This window comes from Mus caroli, chromosome 1, assembly GCF_900094665.2.
Source record: "Mus caroli chromosome 1, CAROLI_EIJ_v1.1, whole genome shotgun sequence".
NCBI lineage: Eukaryota > Metazoa > Chordata > Mammalia > Rodentia > Muridae > Mus > Mus caroli.
The window spans coordinates 77,787,978-77,806,716 of record NC_034570.1 but is presented as its reverse complement, the minus strand read 5'-3'; the positions used below and the strand labels follow the sequence as shown (position 1 = coordinate 77,806,716).

Genomic DNA, 18,739 nt, shown 5'->3' with positions numbered 1-18,739 from the left:
ACTCACTTTGTAGACCAGGCTGGCCTCGAACTCAGAAATCCACCTGCCTCTGCCTCCCGAGTGCTGGGATTAAAGGCGTGCGCCACCACGCCCAGCTTCATCCTTATTCTGATGATGGATGATCACCACTTTTCCGTAGCCCTTTCTGGATAGTAGTCTTCTTTTTGAAGCTGATTGACTTTTTTATTTTGAGTAGCCGTTTTAAAGGAGTTTGGTTGGAAGATTAGAAGACATTCAATAAAAATACCTTTTAATTTTATTTTTCCTGATCTGAATCAAGATGAAACTTGGGCTTTTTCTCTGCCCGGTGCTTCTCTCCCCAGCTTCCTCCCTCCTGGCTTTATTGCTAGTTTACCATTTACATTCTAGTTTACCATTCAGGAAATTTGTAGTGGTGGGTGTTGTTCTTGTCTCCTGATTAAACTGACTTCTTTTTGTCCCTGTTGCCATGAAGGTGTGATGCATCAAGTAAAACATTTAGCAGAATCAGAGTCTTTGTTGACAAGTCCCCCCAAAGCATGTACAAATGGGTCAGGATCCCTGGGATCTACAACACCAGCCAGCAGTGGGACTGCAACAGCAGCAACCAACGCCTCTGCTGATCTGGGGTCACCTAGCTTGCAGCATAGCAGAGATGATTCTCTGGATCTGAGCCCTCAAGGGTGAGTTTTGTTGTGATTCTTTTTATTTTTGTTGTTGTTGTTGTTGTTGTGATTCTTAATGTAATTTGCCTGTATTTATGTTGATATCCATGACTCTTACTGTGAATAGAAGATGTGCGAGTGGATTTTTCTTTTTTCTTTTTTGGTGGTGGTGATTGACTCTACAGTATCATAAAATACTGACTACCTTTACCACTGAAGTATTTATGTGGCCCTTCTGTTCTTTAGAATAGAAAGAAAATAACTTTTAAAAAGCTTCGCTGAGCCCCTGTTTGTAGGTACATGAAATGCAAACATATCATTTACCCCAGGGAAATGAAGTTCAAACACATTAGGTTTGTTTACACACATCATAGATGCAGTATCTTAGCCTGTTTCATAGTTTTGCATTTACTTTGTATTGTTGTATATATGCTTTTGTGATATCAGGATATTGATGTAGTAGGAGATAAAAAATGAGAAATTGTAGGTAATACCTTCCTCACAAATATGGCTGTTTCCTATAGGTAAGGTAAAAAGTCATCTGTGCCTGCTCTGCTATCGTTGTATTTACTGTGTCAGAAACCCTTAATTTTCTTTTTATTGTCACTGCATTAGAAGGTCACACTAGTGCTTTTATACGTCTTTTATGTTTAGAAACTGGAACATTGCCACCTGGCTTGTATATGGTAATCCACATTCATTTACTCGGGGTAATAGTTCATGTTTTTCTTTTGCTGCAAAATACATCACAAAGTTTTTTTTAACTTTTATATTTATTATATAAATATGGGTGTTTTTGCCTGCATGTATGGTTCTGCCTTATGTTCATGCAGGGCAAAAGAGGCTTGGCTCCTGGGACTGGAGTTATAAGGTGGTCGTGAGCTACCATATAGGTACTGGGAATTGAACTCAAGTGGCTGCTAGGAGCCAAAGCTAATGTTCTTAACTGCTGAGTTCATTTTTCTAGCTCCTGTAAAATATATCTTAATAAAACATTATTATTGGGATCCTAAAATTCAATCAGCAAAACCTCAAAGAACTACTGTCTGTAAAGCTGGATAGATTGCTGAAGTTGGGTATTTGAGGAAGGAGTTGAGTTTGCTGTCACTTTGTGGCAACTCCTTACTTCAGTTTAATCAAAAGACTACCCAGGGCTGGGTAGTGGTCACACAGAACCTTAATCCCAGCACTTGGAAGGCAGAGGCAGGTGGAGCTCTGAGTTATTAACCCAGCCTGTTCTACAGATCCAGGACAGCCAAGAGTATACGAAGAAAACCCTATCTTGAAAAAAGTCCAGTTTTGGCTGGTTGCTAATTCAGTTCTTCTGGCCACTCCTCTCCCCCAAGTGTTGGGATTACCAAGTGAAACATTCTTCTCGTCTCAAAGATTGTTTTGTTATGTGTGTGTGCCTTATATGTATGTCCACTGTAAATGTGCAGGTGTCTCCAAAGGTTAGAAGAAAGCATCAAATGTCCTAGAATTAAGATTGTGAGCCTCCCATGTGGGTGCTTCGAATAAAGCCCAATTCCTGAAAGAGAAACAAATTCCTTTAACTGTTAAAATGATCTCTTTGAAGCCTTCCATGTGAAACAGTTTTCTTTTATAGTAGTGCATTTCTTTCCTGAAAGTCTTTTTTTTGTATCTTTGTTATTAAATGATTTCAGAAATACTTCGAATGTTGTTAAGAGCAGCAGCTTGCAATGTGTGGTATAGTGCATTGTTGTATTGTTTAGAATAAGGCCTATAGACAGATGAAGTAAAGCCCACTTTCCACTCAGAACCAAGGAGAGTCATAGATCAGAGGTCAAGCGTGAGGTAATTTGGAGACTCTGTCTCAACAGTTAAATGAAACATGAAGAAAAAGAGATGTGCAGATAATTCAATGAACATGCATTTCTCCTTCCAAATAGATTATCAATTAACAGATTAATATATGTAAAAAAAGTTAATGGGAGTTGTTATGAATGTATTTATCAGTGTTCTTGCTCCATGTTTTTTGTCTGTGATACTGTAAGTAATCAGAATATTTTTATAGTATGAACATTAAGTAACATGTGTATTTTGTTGCCAGTTATATTGGGGGATAAATACTACTCATGTTTCTTTTTTATTTTTAAACAGATTGGTCTTTGTAGTTTAATGCATTATATTTTATAAAATTGGATATGAAGAAAACTAGGCCTTTAGTTTTTTATTTAGCAATTAGTAATTTATTTTCTGTCTCTATTCCCTAAGGAATATGACTGTCCATGAGAGTCCATATTAAGTCAGAGAAAATTGTTGGGGCATTTTAAAATCTAAGTTAAATGTCTAGTTATAGCTGGGTCCTTGTGTGGTAATTACTAACTTCATCATTGTTTTTCCATGCAACAGTCGATTAAGTGATGTTCTCAAGAGAAAACGACTGCCAAAACGAGGGCCAAGAAGGCCAAAATATTCCCCTCCAAGAGATGATGACAAAGTAGACAATCAAGGTGAGACCTCTGATGAGATGATTGGGAGATGGGGGAGGAGGTGATGAGTAAGGTGCCTTATTTATGACTTGCTGTTCTTAATTTAGTTTCTATATTAAGATTGAAGTTTATTTTTACTTTTTTTTTTCAATTTTGGTGAAATGATTTGAATTTAATTCTTTTCTCTATAGCTAAAAGCCCTACCACTACTCAGTCACCTAAATCTTCCTTCTTGGCAAGCTTGAATCCAAAAACATGGGGAAGGTTAAGTGCACAGTCCAACAGCAACAATATCGAACCAGCACGAACTGCAGGAGTTAGTGGTCTTGCCAGGGCAGCCTCAAAAGACACCATATCCAATAATAGGTAAAGTGTGTGCTCGGGTTCGGGATGAAAGTTCTCAACATGATTGTATTGAGCATGTTCATCCCATACTAGGGATACTTGGACTTGGTTTGTTCCACTTTCAACCCAAAAGATAAGTACATTCTTATGAGGATTTGCCTGTGTGTTCAACCCTATTAAAAAACCCAAAGCATAGCAATAATACAGCCAGTTGACTGGTTAGTTTTGTTTTATGTGGAACATTTTCCTGAATTGTGTGTGCTTGCCTTTTCTGTTTATACCTTTTAATTTGGAGATTTGTAGCTTAAAAAAGTACTTGGATCCCAGTCAGATACTAATTTCTTATCAGTGGGTTATATGGAAATGCTTATCAGTGGGTCATAGGATATACACTATATACAGAGTACCTGTGAAAACCGATTCCTCTGTAAATAAAACATTTTTCCAGTGGCATTTTATTTTAAAGATAACTTTTCATTTGATTGGGTTGGCTGCTGAGTCTCTGAATTAAGGAGAATAATTAAGCAAATGTATTTTTAAAGTTTATAAATAGCCAGGTCACATGCTTGTGCATACCTCATTTTTACCTCATTTCTTTAGGGAACAGTGATGGACAGTATTAGATATATTTGTCCTTTATCCAGTTATTATGTAAACCTGTATTTGGGTCTGAACAGTCAGGAAGTTAGAACATTGTTACTCTTCACCTGATGATGAAATACATTCCAAGTACCTAAGCAGTTCTTTAGCTACATCTTAGTCCATTTTGAGAATGAAGCTGAATTTGCTTTATTTGAGTCATAATAATTATAGTAGGCCAGTAAGTTTTGTGTGTAGCTGTTTTATTTCTTTCATATATGTATTAAGTACTTGTAGAGGTCACAGAACAACTTGCAGAAGTTGGTTCTCCCAGACATTGAACTCAGCACCATAACCTTCTGAAATAGCTTACATTTCTAATCTGACTTTGGCGTAGATTTTTTTTTTTTCTACCTAACCAGAGACATACCTCTCCCTTTCCTTCTTGTAGAGAAAAAATTAAAGGCTGGATTAAGGAGCAGGCACATAAATTTGTTGAGCGTTATTTTAGTTCTGAGAATATGGATGGAAGCAACCCTGCCTTGAATGTCCTTCAGAGACTTTGTGCTGCAACTGAACAACTCAACCTCCAGGTACTGTCTGTGTCCAGTGCATTGCAGGGACATCAGTTGGGTGGTGTTTGCAGAAACTTTGCTTTCTACAATTTCTTCCGACCCTTGTCCATTGCCATGATTTATCATCTACAGTACATACTGGAAACCTTGCCATTTCTTTTTGTTTTTTGTGTTGCCAATTTCTTGACAAAAGACAAAATTTCAGAAATGTCCCCTTTTCTAAATACTTATAACCACCTCTATATGCAGACTCATTGTATTTACTTGACGAAAGATTGAAAGGCTTGAGGCTTTATTGTGCCCCCACCCCCTTTTTCCTAAACTTAATTTTTTCTTGTTTTCTAAGTTATTTCATAGACATTTTATGCTTATTAACTTAAAGCTACATCACGATTTATCATTTTTAATCTGGCTTTCTAAAAAAGCCTTATTCTAATTTTAAAAAGTTATTAAAGTACCAGGTGTACAAAGTCATGGCCTAATATGTTCATACATGTATATTTTGTGCATTATTTCTATTCTAATTTTCTACCCGTTGCCCCCTCTTGTTCCACTCTCTCCTGGTTCTCAAGTAGCAGCTGTTCTACTTCTGTGTTTCTGTTTTTAAATGTATTATACACATAGTAGAAGTAGCATGTCCTAATTTGCTTAACATAGTGATCCTTCCAGACACAATTATGGAGGAGATATTTCGACACCATTTAACAAAATAGTAGTAGGTTCCTTCTTAGGACCTTTGACCTTCATTGCCTTTTAACCAGGTTTACACTATCAAGAATGAGTTTCCTCTTATGGAGTGGGCTTCAGATCTAAGCTCAGTAGTGCTCTAGCCACTGTTGTACCAGCCAGCACATCTTGCCTGGCAGGTTGGTATTGTAGCTCAGAGGGGTCAGAGCTGGCTAGTGGTTTTTGTTTGTTTTGGTTTTAAGGTATTGAGAAAAATTTCTTTTTGGGAAATGTGAATTGTAGTGTTTAAATCATTATAGACTTTTCTTCTCCACTCTTTTAGGTGGATGGTGGAGCTGAGTGCCTTGTAGAAATCCGTAGCATAGTCTCAGAGTCAGATGTGTCTTCATTTGAAATCCAACATAGTGGGTTTGTGAAACAACTCTTGCTGTATTTGACATCTAAGAGTGAAAAGGATGCTGTCGGCAGAGAGATCCGGTTAAAGCGTTTCCTTCATGTATTTTTTTCTTCTCCAGTAAGTTAATAATGCTCATGGGTACTAAGAGTCAGAGTTAGCAAGTGGGTGTATTTGTGTCCCAATAGAAGTATACTTTGTGTTGCTTATTCAGTTAGATTCCTTTGACATCTCAGGTGCCGGGGTTAAAGATATTCAGAATCTGCCATATCTGGCTCTTCCAAAAAAAAATTTTGTGTTGTAAAATAAGTAGTAAAATGAAGCTAGACACGAAGCCCATGATTAGATCTCAGCACTTGGAGGGCAAGGTAAGACGATCAGATACACAGTGAGTTTTAGACCCTTTCTAAAATACAAAATAGAAATCCCCTCCTCCCCACTCCTAGAAACCTGAAGCCCACATCAACGTTGCTACCTATTTTTCTTACTTTGCAAGATAAGCATTACTAGTAGTCTCATTTATCAATATTTGTTGGCCATTTGATAGGCAGTTAAAGTATTACTGTGCTTAACATAATCTATAATGTAGATTACAGGGGCGGGTCTATAGTTAGCTCCTCTTTTCCTTTTGGTGCCTGGTGTGTTAGAACAAGAGATAAACCCCTCTTGGGCACTGCGTATTAGACCTCCCGCTGCAACTGTATTAGAGAAGGCATAAGTCAGGAAGTTGTTTTCTGCATTGCTGGTGTAATGTGCTTAATGATTTCTGCTTATTAGCAAAACCGCTTAACCATGCTGCCCCTTTTAAGTGTTCATAGACATTTTTGAACACTTTATATTAGTTTAAGTTGTGTGGCTACCTAAAGACAGAAATGGTATTTATTGGAGTCAAGGTAGGATATTATTGGGTTTTTGGTTTTGGTTGCTGTTTTTAAATCTTTATTTTCACAAGCACGTGGGTGCAAGTGTAAGATATACCTTACTTAAGATTGTATATGTTCATGATCTATTATCTGATATTTAAGATTTTGTCTGCAATCTGTTACCTGATACTTTTCCAGCCAATGAGGCTTAATTTTTGTATGCTTCAGTCAGGTGGCAGTTCAGTACTCTTTGTCATACACAAAGAATTTACTTTAGTAATAAAACATTAATATTGTTAGTAAAAGAAGAGGGGGAAGAGCATAAATAATCTCATACCTTATGGATTGGATATTACCCACTTGTAACTACTGTTCCTCTGAGTCATTTGGTTTCATGAATTTTGAAGAATTGTGGGATGTATAAAAAGTATTTTGCTTGAAATAACTTTTTTCCGTGGTAGGGGCTGGGAAGATAGATTAGTGGTTAAGAGCACTAACTCCTCTTTCAGAGGATGTAGGATCACTTCTCAGCACCCACATGGTAGCTTACAGTGGTTGTAGCTCCAGTTCTAGAGGATCCAGCACCCTCACACAGACATACATGTAGATGAAACACCAGTCAGTGCACATAAATAAAATAGAAGAAGAAAATGAACAAGGGACTTGAAATCGCTGTCATAATGAAGTCTGTCATAAGAGATAAGAAAGTTGGGCTGGAGAGATGCCTCAGTGGTTAAGAACACTGACTGTTCCAGAGGTCCTGAGTTCAATTCCCAGCAACCACATGGTGGCCCACAAGCATCTGTGATGGAATCTGATGCACTCTTCTGGTGTGTCTGAATCTGAAGATAGCTACAGTGTACTCATATACATAAAATAAATCTTTTAAAAAAGAGAGAGAGAGATAAGAAAGTTAATTGATAAATCTCCACTTGTGAAACTGCTTATTAAAATGTTTTGCTCTTGAGTATTGACTTCAGAAGGCTGTGTTTGATGGTTTTTGTTTTGTTAAATATATAACTCTAGCTTCCTGGAGAAGAGCCTGTTGGAAGAGTAGAACCAGTGGGCCATGCGCCTTTGCTGGCATTGGTTCATAAGATGAACAACTGTCTCAGCCAAATGGAGCAATTTCCAGTCAAAGTACATGATTTCCCTAGTGGGAACGGAGCTGGAGGAAGGTAAGGACCATTACCTGGATATGTCCACTTGCCACCAGAATTGTGAAGGAAAAGGTGGTGAGAGGTCTGGTAAGGTGTTGGTCTTTTTTAGGAACAGTGTTCTGTAATGACTTAAGTAATTTGTGTCAATTGATTAAATGCATTTTTTATTTAAGATCATGCAATGTATTTGATTTATTTTTTATTTTATTTTTTTTTTTTGTGACAAGGTTTATTTGTGTACCTCTGGCTGTTCTGAAACTCAGATTGCCTGTATCTGCCTCCCAAGTGCTAGGTGTGACACCATGCTCAGCCTATACCATGTATTTTAACAACTAATTTTTTTGTTTGTTAATTATTTGTCTATTTGGCTGTTCTAGAAGGCTGTTCTATAGAAGCTTTCGCTATAGCTCAGGCTGTCTTCAAACTCACAGAGATCTACCTGCCTCTGTCTCCCAAGTGCTGGGATTAAAGACATGTACCATTAACTGCCTGGCTAACAACTTTTATTTTTTAAAATTGGTAAATCAGTGACTGGGAAGACAAACATTCAAATTTTCTGTGTTTTTGTTTTTGTTTGTGTTTTTGTTTTTGTTTTTTGAGACAGGATTTCTCTTTATAGCCCTGGCTGTCCTGTAACTCACTTTTTAAGACCAGGCTGGCCTTGAACTTAGAAATGCGCCTGCCTCTGCCTCCTGAGTGCTGGGATTAAAGGCACGCACCACCAAGCCCGGCACATTCAAAATTTCTAAGTAGATATGTTTTAATATGTAATGATTCTCTTAATTTTGCTTTTGTATATTGGCAATAAAATATTCTGACTCTTTTGATCAGTTCTGTTTTGATGGGCTATAGCATGTAAGTATCCATTTTCAAGATTGACTTCCAATAAAAATTTGTTATTCTTACTGGTTTTAAGGACTTGTAAGGTACTAGAGACAGGTAAAATTAATTTGTTAGGGAATTCTGTAAGCTTTCTGGAGTATTGAAAATATAATGAAAATTAATCCACATTCTCACTTTTAAAATTTTGAATAAAAACTGTATCTATATTCCTTCACAGTATGACTGGAGTTGTTTTCTACTTAGAAATATTACATATAATATATTATTATACTATCTTAGAATAGTTTTATGAAACAAAGGGACATCACAAAATACGTTGGTATACCTGTAATCCAAGGAAGAACCCAAGAAGGGGGAATATTGTTTTTTTGTTTTCTTTTACTTTACATTTTACTTACAAATAAAAACATAATACAAAATAAAAACTAACCTTCAGTTTACTTTGCTCCATCCCTTTAAATGAATAGCTTATAAGGAGGGGGAAATGGATTTTGGAATTCAAAGCTAGACTGGGCTATTTAAACTCAAACCCCAAAAAACCTGAGGCTTTTCATTTTGTCTAAGTTCATATGAATTAATGCTTGCTTAATATTTACATGCTCCTTGGAGTTGTATAAAATAACTACATTTTAAGTTTGACAGTATCTGACTTGTTGGAACCTTTTACCAGGAAGAAATATTTAAAGTATGACATTTGTTCAAAAGTATGTAGCAAAGTAAATTTGAATAATTACTTTTTATATTACTAAATTATGTTTTTATTTTTATAAGCCAAAAAATAGAGGATTCTTCCCCCCCATTGGTTTTTGAATAGAATTTAGTAGGGAAGGATAAAATACTGCAGAGGTGAGTGTGCCCAGATAGTTGAAGAGTTCTTATTTCCAGAGGAATAATCCAGTAGGTACAGCATTTCATAGAGGTCAGTTTTTATAACACCCTTGATAACATGAATTCACAGTGGCTAGAGATCATGTTCATTTCATGCTTTTCATATGCATGAAAAACCCACTCATTTAGTTATTTGTAATAACTTGTATTGAATAATTTGAGTTGTTGATGAATCTTATATAAGTTGACTTTGAAAATAGTAGAATAACCTTTTTTCATAAATTATCTTGAGCTTTTCTCTCAACAGAGGATCACAAGCTTTAAAATTTTTCAACACACATCAGTTAAAATGTCAGTTACAACGACACCCAGATTGTGCGAATGTGAAGCAGTGGAAAGGCGGGCCTGTCAAGATTGATCCCCTGGCTCTGGTGCAAGCTATTGAGAGATACCTTGTGGTTAGAGGTATTTTCCGTATGTGTACTTTACTTCTATGTTTATGAAAATAGCCTTAAAGGTTATTTCCCTACTAATTGCTTTTCTTCATAAACTTTAGGTTGTAGGAACCTCTGGTCCTATCAGAAATAGGCATATGTTGAACTTGCTTAATAGGCAGAATGTTTTATGTATCAGAATGTTTCTTTTTTATAGATCAGAATGTAACATTAACTACTGCTTCTGACACCTAAAATTCCTAGGTAACAATTTTTTTTATTTTTATTTTTTGGTTATTCAGGATATGGAAGAGTAAGAGAAGATGATGAAGATAGTGATGATGATGGGTCAGATGAAGAAATAGATGAGTCTCTGGTAAGGTCCTTTTCACATGTGTTATATTGTACACTTACCATGCTGTATCTGATTTAGCTTTCTATGATTCAAATGGCCCCTTATCAGTCATTATTGAAAAAAAAATCACGGAAATTACTTAATCCATTTTAATAATCACTGAATTTAGTATGGTTCTACAATTTTATTAGTTACTTTTAATTTCATCTGCTTATAAATTGAAGATTTTTAGAGTTGTGCATGTAAAGGAAAAAAATAGACTAGTATATGTTGAGTATCCCTAAAGTCAATATCCAGAATATGAAATCGCCTCTAGGAAGCTACAGAGAGAAAATTTACATTTGTCTGTATATGGTAGGTTGTATAAACAGTGGAAGTTAAACTAACCATACCAATATCCAATTATCTGCACAGCTTTTGTGCAAAATGTGAATAGTCTATACTTGGATCCCATCTTCATATGGATGCTAGTATCTCTATATATCACATAGAAAAGCTTGAATTTCTGAGCACTCTGTCTTGAAGCATTACAGATAAATAATGCTCAGGATATATAGAGTTATCTGTAGTTTGAAACATTCACCACCGATCTTGACTTGTTGCCCTAGCAGATAAATCTCAGCTATTGTACACGTGTCAGTACTTTGGCTTACTTTTCTTTGCTTTATTCAGGCTGCTCAATTTTTAAATTCGGGAAATGTCAGGCACAGGCTACAGTTTTATATTGGAGAACATTTACTACCATATAACATGACCGTGTATCAGGCAGTGCGGCAGTTCAGCGTACAGGCTGAAGATGAAAGAGAATCTACTGATGATGAGAGCAATCCTCTGGGAAGAGCTGGAATTTGGACAAAGACTCATACAATATGGCAAGTCTGAACTAGGTTTTTTGTTGTTGTTGTTGTTTGTTTTGTTCTGTTCTGTTTGGTAGCATGTGATCTTTGTTTTAGAATTCTCATTAAATTCATGGCCCAATTCTGTGAGGAGAGGAAGAACCTAAATCCCACATTTGAACTATGAAAGTCTTTCAAATATTCAATGATCTGCAATGTGTATATGAATATTGCTTCCTCATTCTATCTAGTAGAAAGCATGTTTAAAGGCATGATTTGATTTGATTTCAGATCTTTTGATGAGTCAAAATGGTATCCGATTAGATTATATAGGTTTGGTAGCTCTGAGTCCTGTGACATCTGGATACAGCCTCCTAGGCTGCCTTTAGTGTCTTACACTTTATAGAAAGAACCGTTTCCCAAAGTATAGTCTTCCTGAGAAGACTTAATTGCTTACATACAATGCTTTCTTTTAGGAAGATAAACTCTTCGTAATAGGGAGAAAAAAAGCTATAATTCAGAAGACTCTTAGGGATTCTTTCTGTATCTTTTCTGTGACTTAGACATTATTAGCTTTGTTAAAATAATTTGCACACTTAAAGTCTGCATCTGATTTTCATACTGTCTTATCTGCTTAGGTACAAACCTGTGAGGGAGGATGAAGAAAGTACTAAAGATTGTGTTGGTGGCAAAAGGGGGAGAGCCCAAACAGCTCCAACAAAAACTTCCCCCAGAAATGCAAAGAAGCATGATGAGTTATGGCATGGTAAGGTGATGCACTGAGGGAAGCTGACTGTCATCAGGCACTGTCTTCTCTGCATTCCTGCCCCTTAACTGACTTAGAGCTCTAAAAATTTTGGGTACAATTAAGAAATATATTACTGTAGAATGATTACTTTTAGTTAAATGTTTGATTTTAATGTCTAGAAAATAAGGATTACATATCTATAAAATATAAATGAAAACAAGCTAAGCAAGTCTTTTTCTTTTAAGATTTATTTTATGTATGTGAGTACACTGTCACTGTCTTCAGACACAGCAGAAGAGGGTTTCAGATCCCATTATAGATGTTTGTGAGTCACCATGTGGTTGCTGGCAATTAAACTCAGGGCCATCTCTCTAGCCCTGGAAATTCTTATTTTTATTTCTTGAAGAAGTCATGGCTTCGTTAGGGGTTAAATGTATTCACTAAAAAAGAGACTGCTGGAGGCTGTGTCTGGTGAACAACAGATTGTCCCTTAACTTCACAGGACAGCTTGCAGGAATAAACATTTAGGACTTAGTTATTTTTCTCCTGTTTGGCTGTCTGCTTTCAAGGGAATGTGATTGTTTAGTATACCTAAGTGTTGATGTGCATAAGGTCAAAAGGGAGGAAATGTCTATGCTTAATACCATTGAGATACTAAGAAGACAGCAGCTTCACGTGCTGCTTCACGTGCAATTCATGGTGAAGAATTCTCTGAGTCTGTATGCTATTGTTACTTTGATCTACTGAAACTTTGATCCAATTGAAACTGAAACTTTCTTTATCCTCTAGATGGAGTGTGCCCGTCAGTAGCAAATCCTTTAGAAGTTTACCTCATTCCCACACCACCTGAAAATATCACCTTTGAAGACCCATCCTTAGATGTAATACTTCTTTTAAGAGTTTTACATGCCATCAGTCGATATTGGTATTACTTGTATGATGTGAGTAATATTTCCTTATGAAATCCTGTGCTCTCTTACAGTTTTCTGTTTAGTAAATGAATTTTCTGTTACACTAGAAATAGATACATACAGTGATTCATATTTACAATGAACTCATCTACAGAACTTAATATTCTTCGGTTAAGTTTTTTTTTTAAAGATTTATTTATTTATTATATATAAGTACACTGTAGCTGTCCTCAGACACTCCAGAAGAGGGCATCAGATCTTGTTACGGATGGTTGTGAGCCACCATATGGTTGCTGGGATTTGAACTCCGGACCTTTGGAAGAGCAGTCGGGTGCTCTTACCCACTGAACCATCTCACCAGTCACCCCCCCCTCCTTTTTTTTTAAAATAACATTTTGTTCTAATTAGGGTTTCTGTTGCAATGATTAAATGCAGTACTATAAACAAAAGCAAGTTGCAGAGAAAAGAATTTATTTGGCTTACACTTTCACATCACCCTTTATCATTTATTGTCCAGGCAAGGTAGGAACCTGGAGGAGGCAGCAGCTGATGCAGAGGCCATGGAGGGATGCTGCTTACTGGGCCTGCTTGTTTCTTAACAGAATCTATGCCAAACTCATGATGGACTGAGACATCACATCACCCAACCCCTACCCCCATCCTCCATATCTCTCACTAATTGAGAAATGTCCTACAGGCTTGCCTGCAGCCCATTTTTTTTTTTTTTTTAAATTATGTATTTATGTGAGACCATTGTTGCTGTTTTCAGACACACCAGAAGAGGGCATCAGATAGTTGTGAGCCACTGTGTGGTTGTTGGGAATTGAACTCAGGACCTCTGGAGGTGCAGTCAGTGCTCTTAACCACTGAGCTATCTCTCCAACTCATATTTCATTTTTATTTTTTTGAAACAGGGTCTTTCATTACGTCCTGGCTACCCTGGAATTCACTATGTAGACCAGGCTGGCCTTGAACTCAGAGATCTTTGTATCTCTACTTCTGAGTGGTAGGAGTAAAGGTGTATATCATCAAGCTTGGCCTCCTACAGCCCAGTCTTATGAAGGCATTTTCTTAATTGAGGCTCACTCCTTTCTGATGAGGATAGCTTATGTCAAGTTGGCATAAAACTAGACATAAAGGCATATCACTATTAAAGCACACCATTTTTTATTCTTATTCACCCCAAAGATTGCATGTTAACCTCACAGTATAAAACAAATAACTTTTAAAGTTCCATAGCCTTTACAAATTCCAATACATTAAATGTTCAGTCTTTTAAAAATGCTGGGTGGAAGTAGTGCATGCCTTTAATGCACTTAGGAGTCAGACACAGTGGATCTCTTGAGTTCAAGGTCTAAGGAGCATGTTCTAGAACAGCCAGGGCTACACATAGAAACACACACACACACACGACAGGAAAAGAAAAAAAATCCAGTCTTGTCACCTCCTGCTGAAATCAAAATTCTGTTTAAATACTTTTCTTCCTTCAAGAGGACATAGCCACAGTCTGAACAACGCAAAATCAAACTCTTAACTATAAATAACTCAGTTTCCAAAATCTGGGATTCATTCAGTTTTTTGGAGTTCCTTCAAGAAACACTGCATGTCTTCTAAGCTCCACTTCACTGCTGCTGCTGTTCTTAGTGCCATGGTATTGGCACCTTCAAAATGTTAGGGAATTCTGCAGCTGTGATACACTTTCACTATTGGCCTCTTCTGGGCTCTCTTCATTAACTTGAGTCCTGCCACATAGTGCCAAACCTCAGCTGCTCTTCATGACCCCTTCTTGCTTTCAAAACCAGTACCACATGGGTGACTCTTAAACTACCAAGTTCAGCTACCAGCTCAAGGTATAACCTTGGTCACCTCTGGAACACAGCTGTTGTGTGCTCACTCCAAGGAAACACTTCCTTTGAAGATTTTATCTCAGTGATGTTAGTTTTTTCATCACCATTAATTTTACAGCTCCACCTAGCCATCATCTGTTGTCCCAGTAGCAAAGGTTTCACTGCAGTGGTACTGGTATCTTGTTAATCACAGCTGAGTCTTAGCCCTAGCTGATAAGAGCCACAGGTTCTTAATTCAAATTATGCAATGCACCTGATAAAGTCTGTAATCTTCTCTCAAAACTTCCCTCTGGAATTTCACAAGCTAGGCCTAACTACATTTTTTGTATTTCTCAACATTTTTATCTTCTAACTTCCACAGCACAGATCACCAGGGTTTGAATGCTCAATGACTTTTTCAACCCAAAGTTAAAGAGTTTGTTCCACAATCCCCTTAAAGACAACAAGGTCAGGGTCTATCATAGAAATACCTCAAAATCCTAGTACCAATTTCTTTTCTTAAGTTTCTGTCGCTGTGGTGAAACACCATGACCAAAACCAAGTTGAGGTTCTCTCAGATGTCTTGTGTCAAGTTGACATAAATCAAGACAGCACACATTTTCTTCATGTAAAGAGTTGAACACCTCATTTCTTAAATATGTAGTGTGGGAATAGTGAAGGGAAACAGCTTTATGAGGTTTTGATGTAGGAATTTTCAGAAATCGGAAACACCATTGAGGAGCCGGGTATTGTATGTTTTTGGTTTTGTTTGTTTGTTTTTAAAAAACAGATGAAAGCTATGGACCCACCCATTTATGGATATAGGAAGAGATTTTGAATTTATTTTATTTTACAGAATGCGATGTGCAAGGAGATTATTCCAACTAGTGAATTTATTAACAGTAAATTAACAGCAAAAGCGAATAGGCAGCTTCAAGATCCTCTAGTAATCATGACAGGAAACATCCCAACATGGCTCACTGAGCTAGGAAAAACCTGGTAAGACAGTCCTTTGATAAACTTGTAAATATTAACATGATAGTCTTTATCATGACTTGTGATAGAAAAGATGTAATTGATTTGTTCAGCTCTTTACCAGTAGTATAATACTTTTTGACAACAATACTTGTCGAACCCATTGAAGGATATTTGACTGCAGTACTTTGCCTTTGTAAAAATGGAATTGCAGATATGATTGCTTTTTGTTGTTGTTTGTTTTTTAGCCTTGTTTGAACTAGATACTGTAGACCAATTATGGTAAAATCAAGTTAGAAATAGTTTTTATGTGAATTCACCATATCTACATGGTGTGACATTGTACCAAACATATTTATATTAGCATTTCAGGAGCCTTTTTCAAAAAAAAAAAAATGGATCAACTCTTCAAAGTCACTGTAGGAATGTCTTGGCTGGGAGATTAGTTCTTGACAATGACTTTCCAGTGCTAAGCCTGTGGTGAAGGTCATGAAATACTAAAGCCATTAACTTTTGTATGTGGGATTTCAAGAAGAAACATTTGTGATATTGCAGTGGTGCACCACCATGGGCCTGTCCACATGAGAGATTTAAGAGGACTGTTCTTGCTAGGAGTTTATATTAGAAGTTGTGTCCAATATAGATTAAAAATGTCTTGATTCTCACCTAGATGGTAAATTTGTATTTTATCTTTTATAGCCCATTTTTCTTTCCTTTTGATACCCGACAAATGCTTTTTTATGTAACTGCATTTGATCGGGACCGGGCAATGCAAAGATTACTTGATACCAACCCAGAGATCAACCAGTCTGATTCTCAAGACAGCAGAGTTGCGCCTAGATTGGATAGAAAAAAAGTAAGTATTTCCCAAGAGTATTTATGTTGATCTTCGCAAAGTAAAGGCAGGGTCACACAGCCTTCACTTGATCCTAATGTCTGTATGCCTGAGTGTGTTCATGTATGTGCCTAGAAGAAAAGGTATTAGATCCACTTCAGGTGGAGGTTGTGAGCTACCTGGCGTGGGGGCTGGGAACCAAGTAGCAAGAACTCTTAATTGCTAATCCAATCATTCTCTTTAAAAATCTTAAAAAAGTGTTATCTTCTTAAAACTCTAGCCTTTTTTTTTCTTTCTTTTCTTTTTCTTTTTCTCTCTTCCTTTTTTCTTTTTTTTCTTTTTTTGGAACATTCTTTCTTTAGTTACCATGTTTATTAAGACTTTAATGTCTTCTTTCCCATATTTAAAACTTGTCAAATTGCTTCTCTTTTAAAATTAACTCTGATTATTTGGTACATTTTAATAGCATGTCAGCCCATTTGAAAGAGAATTGATAATATATTTTGAGTCTGTCCCAGTCAGCTCCAGTGTTGCTGATTTCATCTCCTGTGCTTCTAATCTTAGCTTGCAGTTGTGCCTGAGCCATTTCCATGTGAGACCAATCCTAGCCTTTTGACTTCCACTTTGTGTGTGGGCAGGTGGAGGGGAGGGAGGGTTGATAATTTTTCAAGACAGGGTTTCTTTTGTGTAGCCCTGGCTGTCCTAGAACTAACTCTCTGTAGACCAGGATGGTCTTGAACTCAAGAGCTGCGCTTGTCTCTGAATGCTGGGATAAAAGTGTACCATGACACTCTGACTGACCTGCACTATTTGCATTTGTTTTGCCTCTTGAGGATTCCATCAACAGCAGTGTTGTCATATTTGGACATTTCAGGACCTCTATCACCCCCAGTCTCACTAGGGGTCTTGTAGCAAGGGCAGTTCAGTGTCTCCCCTGTCATCTTCATACCTGCTTCTCTGTCATCAAAGTATAAATGTGCTCAAGAAAATGTCATGTTGCTGGATCCATGAATTACACTGGTGTTTGGCAAAGTAACCAAGATCTTTTCTTCAACTTTCATTTTCTAAACTTAATGTAGATAAGTATATATATGTAGCTTTCTCTCATATATGGAGAATATGTGTTGCGTGACAAAATTTCTTGGGGAGATAGAACACACATCTACTCACCCCATTTAGTGAGTCCACAACAGAATAAAGTACAGATACCAACCTAAGTTTTACAGCTGCATCACCAAAACTTACCTTAGCATGGAGATAATGGCAGCCCGTAGGCAGCTCTACAGGTTTCAGAGGTCCGTTCCAGGTACTTCAGTTGGTTCAGCTAGTTTCTGCTTCTTTGAAGCAGCTGTTCTAGTCTCAAGAGTCCTCTCTACAACCTTTTCCCTTGAGAGTCGTCTTCTGTGCAACTCAGCTTTACTTTCCCTGAGAGGAAATTCTCAGCTTTTATTGTTTACTCTGGCATGGAGGGACTTGGTGCATCTGGTCAGTTTCAGGGACTTGTTACTTTTTTCCTTTCTAAGGATGTACTTAAAGGAGTAACAGTCAAATGGATTGTTTTGCACTTGTGCTACGTGTTGATTCAATGGAGCATTATTGTTCATATCTATTTCCTTTGTTAGCGTACTGTGAACAGAGAGGAGCTACTGAAACAAGCTGAGTCTGTGATGCAGGACCTTGGCAGCTCTCGGGCCATGTTAGAAATCCAATATGAAAATGAGGTAAGTTTTGAACTCCTTAATGGTATTTTAAATGTTTTTGATAAAATGTCATTTGTGTGTGTTATATTACAAAATTCTGAAAGACATTGGGAAATGTAGCTTAAAACAGATTGATTTATCCTCCCTTTAATAAAATGATTTTAAGTTCTTCATTTTTTTCAGAGGTTTACATGCAAAATAAGTGGGATTTTCCTGGCATAATTATGTATATCTTTATATAATGTTCATGAAGTGAAAGGATATTTATTCTAAGAATCAGTAATTCAGAAACACTTGGACTGCTTTTTCAGAGTTGAGTTTATTGATAGAGTTAGTGGTGTATACCACAAAACCTTTTTTTTCTAAGAGTTGATATATGTGGAGCCTGGAGCTACTCCACCATAGCAAGTGAAGACCATCTCTCTCTGTAAAGACTGCCCTGGCAGCCGCTGGTCTAGCTTCCTGTGTTGATGTTTTGCTACTTAAGGTCATAAATAAGTACATTCATGCAATAATGTGACTTTTGTATCGCTCTTTCATTTACTGCCATGCATGTGAGCCTCATTTATGTAGCCCACACCAATTTGCTTGTTTTAAAAAATTAGGAAAATCTTCCATATTCCTACTAGGATGATCCGTTAAGCCCCATTTAAAGCATTCCATTGCTTTCCAAATACAAAGTCCCAAAATCCACATTCTTTCAAATAAAAACATGGTCAGGTCTATCACAGCAATACCCCACTCCCAG

The 18,739-nt window shown here is 37.0% G+C and overlaps 1 protein-coding gene across 22 annotated transcripts in view; it reads left to right on the top strand.

Annotated features, from left to right (window-relative positions):
- The window catches only part of Trip12 (thyroid hormone receptor interactor 12), a 114,471-nt gene that overhangs the window by 82,765 nt on the left and 12,967 nt on the right, over positions 1 to 18,739 (top strand). For 17 of the 22 annotated variants that reach the window (XM_021173487.2, XM_021174162.2, XM_021173454.2 and 14 more), the window contains 14 exons: positions 455 to 662; positions 3,018 to 3,118; positions 3,289 to 3,463; positions 4,473 to 4,614; positions 5,606 to 5,797; positions 7,567 to 7,718; positions 9,664 to 9,836; positions 10,108 to 10,181; positions 10,833 to 11,032; positions 11,635 to 11,762; positions 12,534 to 12,685; positions 15,338 to 15,480; positions 16,156 to 16,312; positions 17,914 to 18,012. In XM_021173487.2, the coding sequence (XP_021029146.1) occupies positions 455 to 662; positions 3,018 to 3,118; positions 3,289 to 3,463; positions 4,473 to 4,614; positions 5,606 to 5,797; positions 7,567 to 7,718; positions 9,664 to 9,836; positions 10,108 to 10,181; positions 10,833 to 11,032; positions 11,635 to 11,762; positions 12,534 to 12,685; positions 15,338 to 15,480; positions 16,156 to 16,312; positions 17,914 to 18,012 (2,096 nt within the window). The remainder of the gene's footprint in view (positions 1 to 454; positions 663 to 3,017; positions 3,119 to 3,288; positions 3,464 to 4,472; positions 4,615 to 5,605; positions 5,798 to 7,566; positions 7,719 to 9,663; positions 9,837 to 10,107; positions 10,182 to 10,832; positions 11,033 to 11,634; positions 11,763 to 12,533; positions 12,686 to 15,337; positions 15,481 to 16,155; positions 16,313 to 17,913; positions 18,013 to 18,739) is intronic. The other 5 variants (XM_021173845.2, XM_021174408.2, XM_021173921.2 and 2 more) reach the window with 1 other exon arrangement.